General features: G+C 37.4%; 1 protein-coding gene and 1 long non-coding RNA gene across 2 annotated transcripts; both read right to left on the bottom strand.

The window, feature by feature from the left end:
• Positions 1-990: 990 nt before the first annotated feature.
• Positions 991-2,912, bottom strand: LOC121987230 (senescence-associated protein OSA15, chloroplastic-like). The gene is made up of 5 exons (XM_042541118.1): positions 2,850-2,912; positions 1,948-2,056; positions 1,711-1,757; positions 1,457-1,580; positions 991-1,380 (listed from the first exon to the last, which is right to left on the bottom strand). The coding sequence occupies exons 2-5, from the start codon at positions 1,978-1,980 to the stop codon at positions 1,333-1,335; spliced, it is 252 nt and encodes an 83-aa protein (XP_042397052.1). The 5' UTR covers positions 1,981-2,056; positions 2,850-2,912; the 3' UTR covers positions 991-1,332.
• Positions 2,913-9,030: 6,118 nt separating this feature from the next.
• LOC121987229 lies at positions 9,031-9,952 on the bottom strand. Its single transcript, XR_006113446.1, has 3 exons — positions 9,471-9,952; positions 9,318-9,386; positions 9,031-9,070 (listed from the first exon to the last, which is right to left on the bottom strand). It is a non-coding gene; the product is annotated as an uncharacterized LOC121987229 (long non-coding RNA).
• Between the last annotated feature and the right edge of the window lie 393 nt (positions 9,953-10,345).

Genomic DNA, 10,345 nt, shown 5'->3' with positions numbered 1-10,345 from the left:
CTTCTTCCTCCTCTCATTCTCTTGTTCTCTGCCTCTCCTCCATTCACTACAACAAAAATTGCAAACGACAACGGATATTATCCGTTGTCGTAGGGTCAAAAATCTGTTGTAACTGAGGGTGTTGTAGAATGTATTGTCCTACGACAACGGTTTTGAATCCGTTGTCTTTGTAGACATTTGACAACGGTTTTTATCCGTTGTTGTTTATATGCTCAAAATTTGTTTATGAAGGATACGACAACGTTTTAAAACCGTTGTGGTAGATAATTTCAACAACAAATATAAACCGTTGTGGTAGACCCTTTTTACAACAGATATAAACTGTTGTGGTAGATAATATTTACTCGTTTTGTATTTTACAATAGTTATAAACTGTTGTAATATAATTTTAATATGCTTTTACAACTGATAAAACCGTTGTCTTTTATCACTTTTCACAAAAAAAAAAAAAAACCGTTGTGGTTTACGTATTTTTTACAACGTTTCTAACCGTTGTCTTTAATGTTCATGTTGTAACGTGATAATACCAACCAACAATTATATTTTTAATATAAGCAAACCACCAATACAAAACATACAAAATGAGTTGTATTCATCAAATTTAGTAGTATCAAACCATAAATCACATGTTTTCCATTACTGTTCTTCATATGACTTTTACACATTAGCAAGGCAATTTATAACCTAACAAAGCTCACTCCTTGCATCCAAAATCTCAAGCCTCACGAATTGCCCGAGTTACATCCTGCAAAAGAAAAATTAAACAAAACTTATCAAAGAAAAATATAAAATATAAGAAAAAAGATAATTGTAGTAAGTACTGCTTGAACTATAACTATAGAATAAACATTTCGCATAGCTCTAATACCTGGACATGAGAGAAGGATTTCCAGAATTCCAGGACAACACTCAATGTCTATAAAACGGAAGAGAAAATTCTACATAAAATCTACATAAAATATAAAGCAATTCCAGGACAACACTCAATTCCTGTTGAATAACCGAAAAGTGAATCCAAGAGCAAGGCAATTCAGCATAGCATCAAGGGAAAACAGCATGGTTCCTTGGTTTAAACAAGTTCAAATGAAGCAGAAGTCTCGAATTGGATTAGTCATTTGAGGAGAAGTGTCTATACATCACTAAAACTAGTTGTACGATGTCACCAAGAACACTTATAAGAAACCGGGATGAAATAGATAAGGATTTAGATATTTGGCCTTAGCATCACCAAATAGCTGCATTGAAGCTTCGAGACTCATCGTTGTAAGATAGTTACATCCTAGTGAAAACTGTTAGATGATAGTTCTCAGAGCCATAAGACTTGTGCTAGAATCATGGACTAGATGGCAGTAAGGCAGATGCCATAGTCCAATAAGCTTCCTAAAACAAACAATAACATGTGAAATGAAGCATTCATAAACAAAAATAGAACAAAAAAGTATGCACATTAAAGCACCTGAATGGCTTGCATACGGTCTGTTGTGACCTCATCTGCAAATAGATCAAGAGCTTTCCCATTCTTTTTGAGTGTAATGAATCCCATTTTATCTTTGAGAGAGAAAGACCTTTCATTTGAAGGACTACAAGGAATTGTTTCAACAAAATGAATGATTGATCATGAATGCCATATAAACACAAAAGTGTGCAAGAAACAATTTTAACAGGAGTCACTACATGTAAGAAAGTTTGATATTGAGGTGAAAGACTTACAATTGGTAAAATTTGTTTGCCATCATGTCATGAATGTTTCTTATAAACTGCACAAGAGAGATAGATTATTCACATTACTTGCATCTTGTGTACTGAATTATAGTAAAACAACAGAACAAAGGACAATGAACATTATAATCATTTCAAAAAATTTATGGGATATAAACTAGACTCCACATTTTTTAAACTAGTTAATCATATGACACTTATGCAAGTAATATACATGATTAAACTTACACCACAACGATGTTGGAAAAAAAAGCAGTACATCTTCTAGCTTCAATGCCATGTATGCATCTTCCATGGCACGTCGTCTAAATATGAAGTCAGCTCGTCGTAAGTCGGCCTGGTCAAACTCAAAATGTTTTGAAGAAAATTATATAGTTATAATTAGATGTAAAATAAATATATCAAAAGACACTTTAACAGGGTTGTTATGGTCATCAATAACAACTTCCACAAACTCCATAGTCACACAGTCACATAATTTCTTCCATTAACTCATAAAAGAAACTATAATCCACACTTGATATCCAATATACACATAATATTATGGACAATAATTAACTTGCAATATTATGAGAAAACAAGCAGAATATTAGCTCAGCAACCAAAACTAAACTATTTCATATATTCCTTGGACGCAATCTACAATGGAGTATGTAGCACATTTCAACAAACACTTTGGTAGCTTGTTAAAGTTTTATTCAGTAACCATTCCTCCAAAAAAAAATTAAAATTATAAAGGCTGGTCATCAGTTTTTTTTTTTTTTGCCTACATGTTGTGTTTTCCCTCCCTCTTCCACTCTGATTTAATACCCTTCCATTCCTCACATTTAAAAAAGATTTCAAATGGCTGTGAAATACATCTACCCTATCAAGTTTGGTTCAAAACACTTTCCAGATGATTGCTTCATTCTTATGAAGCCACTGTAGTTTCATTCTGAATGGAATTTCCTTTTAGATTGAGAAATAATACAATAATTTTCATTCCAGAATATTGAATATAGAGGATCTTCTTTACAACTCAAAATAAAATTTGATGATGGTTTTTCCAAATAAATAATGAAGGAAAAAGTAGAAAATCACGACTAAAGAAACTGAATAATTGCTGTTAAATACTACAGAAAAAGAGAAACCTCTAAGGCCCCATCACTCCAATGCTGATCTGCTACTCTCTTCAGATCAGATTGAGCGCTGTCCTTCAAGATATGCATGAATAAATCAAGCCATGCAGATAAAAAAGAGATTTTTGGCTAAAATTGGAAAAGCTAAGCTAGAAAACATACAATGGCTAAATGCTTCAACCGAGCAGCCTTTTCCTTAACACCAAGGTCAATCTTCCTTGTGTCCTCCCTTGCACGAGCTTCCACATTACATAAATGTTAGCACTTCAAAATTATTGAAGGAACTCTAAAGAACAAGTGAAAACTCTGTTATATTCAGATAAAGTATAGACTAAAGAAGATGTTATACCATCAAGCTTAAGAAATCCAAGTCGAAGAACAGCAGCATCTTGGCGTGCCCGATCATTTAGTCTTGTTATGCCACTAGTGCATAAAAATTCCATGGAAAAATATCACCAAAGCAAAACAATAACAAACAAGCGAAAAGATGATATCAAAACAAATGGCGACATAGTCAAAAGGTTGCACAGAAATGTAGTCTGACCATACATCTATGACCATTTGAATTAGCAATTTAGTTATGAGTAAGCTAATTAATTAAACTAGAGACTACAAAAGAAGTTTAATTGTAAAAAAAACATGAAAGAAAAAAAAAAAGAGAATCTAGAGTATACCATATCGATCACATTTCACTCAGAATAACAACAATGAATTATTTCATAGTTTCTTAAAGCCAATGGTCTTTCTCAAAATGTTGATCCGGTATAATGTGATACATTTGAGAATGAGCTTATAAATCCACTTCGGCCAGTAACTGTTATTTTGCAAGAAATCTTGCCAGCCATATTTGCAATTAGTTGATGCAACTATGCAACTTATTAAGAATTAATTAAATAGAGCGTCAACATTTATCCAATCTTCTGCAGCAAGCTTTCAGGCATATGTTGCTGAACCTTCACACATGCTGATGACCTGAAGAGTGTTAAGTTCCATATGAGCATCTCTATCAAATTATATGGTATGAGTATAAAATCATGTTAATATGTAAATTAGTACATGTAAGCACATACTACATTATCATAATCTGCACATAGCACAGGCTTCTCCTTGAGGAAAAAGGAGCTGCTCTTGGCACAAGTTCCATGCCAACATGCTAACAATCATGAGTTGGAATTACATAAATGTATCTTTTCTCTTTAAAGGAACCCCAAAAATCTCATCAATCCAAGAGAAACTAAAGATATGGGGAAAAAGACAAAGGGAAATTATAAATCGACCCCAAATACATAAAAATACCATCTTTTGATGGCAGACGAGTCGCAAGCCCCAAAATAACACAAATCACGCCGAAAAAGAATGTTGCACGCCCGGATCGTGAACACTGAAGCACAAGGAAAGCAGATCCAGCCCTCCCAGACCAGACATCAGCAGAACTAGGATGAAACCCAAGAAACAAGACAAAAAATGGGAGCAAAGCGCGAGTAAAACCACACCTTGTGTCAAGTTTAGACCTTAAGATCGCTAGACAGGCAGTGAGCAAGGGTTCCAACTCTTACACTGCAGTCCACATCTCACCATGGAACATAGAGAGAGCGAAGTGGGGGGATGGGAAAGGGAGAGGGAATGAAAAATTTCTTAGGGTTCGAGAATGCGAAGGGGAAACACGGCGCTAAAAAGATTTTCGGAGAGAGGGAAAACAAAACTGCAGGGGGAAAATGACGAAACGAATAAAGTCAAAGACAACGGTTTTATCAAAACTATTGTCGTAGCCCCTAAAAACGCACTTAAAGACAACGGTTTATAAAACCGTTGTAAAAAGTGTTGTTGTTTTAAAAAGAAGTTGCTCAATGACAACAGTTTTCACAAAACCGTTGTCTTTTATATTTAATGGGGAGTTCAAAGACAACGGTTTTGGCAAAAACCGTTGTCTTTGAGTGCATACACAACGCTTTCTCTTAAAACCGTTGTCGTAGGGGTGTTGTCTTTTAACATTTTTGTTGTAGTGATTGCCGAGCCACCCAAGAGTGCTAGCACACTCTAAGTGATTCTTCTCCACCTTTTGTCTGTGTGGATACTTGTAGAGGAGTGTTCACTTGATACTCTACGAGATCCGACAACTTTTGGACGAGCGGGATAAGCGAAGGGCTTCGCTACAAAGGTATACTCTCTTTTCATGTAGATCTAAGGTAGATCTAGTGTAGAAACATGTACATGATTTAATTTTAAATATATCTTCACACAGATCCGTGGCTAGCTTCGGGGTTTCCGCAACGCAAAAAGTAGTTTTTGCGGCCCGAAATGCTAACACTAACAACCCTCCCACTACGACGAGGCACTTTCTACAATTGTGTATCATTTGTGATACGTGTTGCAGTTTCTTGTGATATTTCATCTTGTACAGTTGGTACTAGATTAGACTTGCCCTTTATTATTTTCTTAAGAACAAATTTACTTATGGGCTTGTGGTTCATTACATAGTCCTCTTCTAAAAATCGGGCATTGGTGCTTACAATAACCTTCTAATTTTTAGGACTATAAACCTCCTTTAGTTTCTCTAGGATAACCCACAAACAAGTGAACTCCTATCCAACTTATCACTGTCTCCCTTCAGCACATGTGCTGGACTACCCCAACCGAATATGCTTTAGACTAGGCTTACGCCCATTCTACAATTCTATGGGAGTAGAGGGTTCTGATTTAGAAGGTACTATGTTCTCTTTCATTTCTAGAGTATATCCTCAAAATGAATTTGGTAATTTTGAATAACTCATCATTGATCTAATCATTTCCATAAGAGTCCTATACCTTCTTTCCGCCACACTATTCTGTTGGGGGTGTACCAGGTGCCATCAGTTGGGATTTAATCCCGACTTCTGATAAGTGTCTCCTAAACTCTCCTAAGAGGTACTCGCCACTACGATCTCACCGTAGTGTCTTGATACTTTTACCTTGACATTTCTTTGCATCAGCCCTGTACTCTTTGAACTTATCAAAGTACTTAGATTTGTGGTGCATCAAGTAAATGTAACCGTATCTCGAATAGTCGTCTATAAAAGAGATGAAATATTCAAAATCACCTCTTACCTGGATAGTCATAGGTCCTCACAAATCAGAATGAACCAATTCAAACACATCTTTGGCTATATACCCCTTAGACTTAAAAGCCTCTCGGTCATTTTTCCTTCCAAGCAAGACTCGTAGGTTGGAAAGTTTTCCACCACCAATGAACCCAAAAGTTCATCAGCTATTATCCTTTGAATCCTACTTAAGTTAATATGACCTAGCCTTAGATGCCAAAGATATGATTGGTTCATTTCCGAAGGTTCCTTTCTCTTATAAGATTTAGAAGATGTGTTATTAATTTTCATTTGTTGCATCGTGGGAGTTATTGGATTATAAATTATTAACCAATGTACCAGAATAGATAACTTCCCTATTTATCTTGATAACAACTTTGTTATCAAAAAAATAGAATATCAAGTTCTTTGAATAGTTTAGAAACTAAAATCTACTTCTTTCTAAACTTGGTACGTAAAGATAATTTCTCAAAATCCATATTTTATTCCTATCAGAGGATAAACATCTCCCACTGCAATAGTTGCTACTTTTGCAGTAGTGCCTATGTAGACAGTGTTTTTCCTTTCAAATAGTTGTCGAGTTTCCTGGAACCCTGCAATGAATTGCAGACATGATCAGTGGCTCCTCATATCTACACACCAGGTACCGATAGATGATACCACCAAACATGTTTTAACAACTAATGAATAAAATACATCTATATTATTCTTAGTTCTGAGAGGACAGTCCATCTTAATGCCCAAGTCTTATTCCAATCATTATAATTGGGACAACTAAGTCTATTCTATAGTATAACAACTAGGGGATTGACAAACATTTGAAATCCTAAGAATCACAAAAATATTTGGTCAAGACCAACACCTTAAAATCCCAGTGAATTTTGTATGCCACGATAGTGTGGACTTATATAAAATCAAAGAGGAGATTTTATCTATTAATTTTATTATCTCGTCAACCTAACTTTATGACAAATAAAATTAATAGTTGGTCTATCTCTGATCAAATATTTGGTCAAAACTTTGAATTTAAAATAATATTGATTTCTCAAAATAATATCATTTAAATTCACCAACACCTCAAACACCGTGAATTTTGTATGACACGTTAGTGTGGACGTATACAAATTCAAACATTTGTAAGAGGAGGGTCTTACCCATTAATTATCTTGTCAACCTTATATTACCTCAAACACCATGAATTTTATATGTCACGTTAGTGTGGACGTATACAAATTCAATTGTTTGTAAGAGGAGGTTTTACCCATTTTAATTTGTCAACCTAACTTTATGACAAATAAAATTATCTCAAACACCGTGAATTTTGTATGCTACGTTAGTAAGGACGTATGCAAATTCAGACATTTGTCAGAGGGGGTTTCACCTAGCTTCATGACAAATTAATAGTTGGTATTCCTTTGGTCACGCAAAACAATAGCAATGACTCCGTTGGGGAGGATACTATTGAATGCGTCTAAGTGTATACCATTACTTGATACTTAGTCCATTAAATAGGATTGTGCCCCTTCAGTTGGAGAAGATCACACACTCCTAAATAATTTCCTATAACCATCCATAAAGGAAGTTTGATCTAGTGATCCGCAACAAAACCCATCTGTTGTGGAGGGACGCACTCAGAGCCAACACACAAGCTGTCACGCCCCAGAGGAGTCCCTGTCCGAGAAAATTTCGGCAGCATCTCCCCTGTACGGTGGACAATCTGAAACTTTTCTACATCTCACAAATACCTCAGCCACAGGCGGCTGGAATAATAACAATAAAATAAAACATCACCACGCAATTATATATAATCTATTCAGCCTCTGGCTGTCACAACCACGCAGTTAAGATAATTAAACAGTAAAATAATACTCTGACTCGAAATCCACCCTACTCCACTACACTCGTAAAACTCAAATCCGACGAACTCACCTCTTCTGCCGTCCAGGCAGGCATGTAGTAGAATAAAAACCAAATCCAAATCCATCGATATAATAAAATCTATATCATGTCCATAAGCAAATAAATCCAGAACATAACAAGTGCAAATAGTCTAGAACAGAAAAGGAAACCAAACGAAAAACTAATCACATCCTCGAGGTCTGCAGGACCAAGAACTGGAACTCTCTCACAGATCAACCCGAAAATATCAACAATGGAGGCGGGTGAGTCCAACACTCAGCAGTACAATTGATATGCACAGTAAAGAAATAACACCTAACACTAATCACAATCTCCTGATAAAGATAAAGGTAACTACAAACCAAGAAGACAGGAGAGAATGCATTTAACCAGACCTGTGAAAAGGACAACAATCCGAAAGGTATAAGACCAGATGTACGCCAATCAAGGTATCCAAGCAACGTGCCATATAAGTGCAACAAACACAAACACAAACAATAAACATCATGCATATGATGCCAATGTCACGGTCACCTCGACGCCACCACCGACTCACAACAACATGGGACCGAGTGGGTAGGTGACAACCGCACTCGATCACTACTCCCACGAGTGGACGGATTTGTCGAGTACATACATACTCCTACCCCAAATCATAAACGGGGAGCGAATGCCTCAACTCCCAGACGCGACGGGAGGGATCTCTAACGCATACATCACACACTACCCATGAGTGGACCAACGGAGCACCGGAAGAGCAAACCGACGTGTTACCACGCTGTGTCCCGCTACCCACGAACGCCACAACCGAACAGAGATGAAACTGGCAAAGTGCTCGACAATAAAGGAGCAATCAATCACTTAGCATGCAATCATGCGAATGGTGCATGTCACTAAACATGGTAATATACTAAACCAATCTCTGGACATATCATAATGTGCACCAAACTGAATGAATCATATCAAGGTATCTGATCCTATAAGGTATCAAACCTAGGTCCTGACATGGTAAAATATGGTTATATCACTACCCATGAGCATGTGGAATCAGGTATATATCCATACAAGATGTAAACAAACAATCAATCAACAGGTAGCATGTATTGGGCAGTGATTAACCGAAACAAGTAAGAAACACAATTAATGCATCTTGTTAATTTAATTACTAAGCATATCAAAGACAATAAGTCAAAAGTACCCGCCTCCGAAAATAGAAAGGTCCAATCCGATATCGAGATGCTCGTCTCGCGACCAGTCCTGTAATAACCACATTTAATTTAGCTACATATATATCACATAGCTAAAGAAAATTCCTTATTTACCGGAACCCTAATTCGTTCCACTATAAAATTTGATTTAGGTCTAAACCTAAATCAACTTAAACTCTCCCAAATACGAACCTGATACCAGAACAAATTTATACACCTTACCTCTAAACAAACCATTAGATAGAAATCCAAAAACCTAAATCCAAGTACTCATGAACATAATTACTACACCTTACCTCTTCCTCACAGCCCCTCTTCTGATGATCCTCTGCCAAGCTCATTGCTACTGGCAACCAGGTGAATCGCTGGACCAAAGCACACCACAAGCAAACCAGATCAAAAATAAAAATCCTTGCACCTACTAAATTTCCAACCAAACAAAACCTCACCGTGGACTTGATCAAAGGCAAAGAGCACTAGGGCACAAGGTGAGGTCGTGGTCAGCACTGTGCAGTGGAGAAGGCTGAGGAAAACTGTGGCCGACGGTGCTGAATGAATCAAGGGCAGAGGAAATGCAAATTTGTGGTCGGCGGCTGTAAACTCCACAGCAAAGGGCAGAGGAAAGGAAATGCAAAGCTGTGGCCCAAACCTAGGGCAGTGGCGTCGGGAAGGAGTCGGCTAGGGCACAAGGTGGTCGTCGGCTCTAGGGCTCGGGTGCCGGCACAGAGGAGTCGGGATCACCGTACGCAGCGGGGAGGAGCGGTGCTCGGCGTCAGCGCCGGTGGGCAGAAAGCAGGCGGTCGGGTGGCGCCGGGTGGCTAGGGCACCGAGGGGTGAAGGCTTCGGCGGCGGAGAGGGCAGCGGTTAGGGCTTGGAGTAGTCGGCGGCGTCGGGGAAGAGATGAGGTGCGGATCGGGGCTGAGGGATTCGGCGATATAAGAGAGAATAAAGAAATAAGAAATATTTAATAAAAGAATTTATTAAAGGAACAATTCCTCACTTAAATCGGGTAGCCCAAACAGGCTTTTCTGGGCCCCGTTCCGGTCCCCGCTAACTCGTCCATACGAGCTCCGAAAAATTCCCGAAAAATATCCAAAAATTCTAGAAAATTCCCTTATTAATATTCGTCATTTTTCTAGTATTTTACACAAGCTTGTTACATCACTTACAAACTAGTAATGGAGACCGTGGAATTTATTTAAAAATCTCTCTCCCACTTAGTTATTTAAGGTGAGGAATTTTAACTATGCTAGCATACATTACATGCACACACACATCACAGTAAATAAAAGCAATAAATATGGAAATTAATTTTCTAACTATT

This window comes from Zingiber officinale, chromosome 5B (genome assembly GCF_018446385.1).
Source record: "Zingiber officinale cultivar Zhangliang chromosome 5B, Zo_v1.1, whole genome shotgun sequence".
In the NCBI taxonomy this organism is placed as follows: Eukaryota; Viridiplantae; Streptophyta; class Magnoliopsida; order Zingiberales; family Zingiberaceae; genus Zingiber; species Zingiber officinale.
Note: the sequence above shows the minus strand (reverse complement) of the source record. Positions and strands in the feature narration are given on the sequence as shown.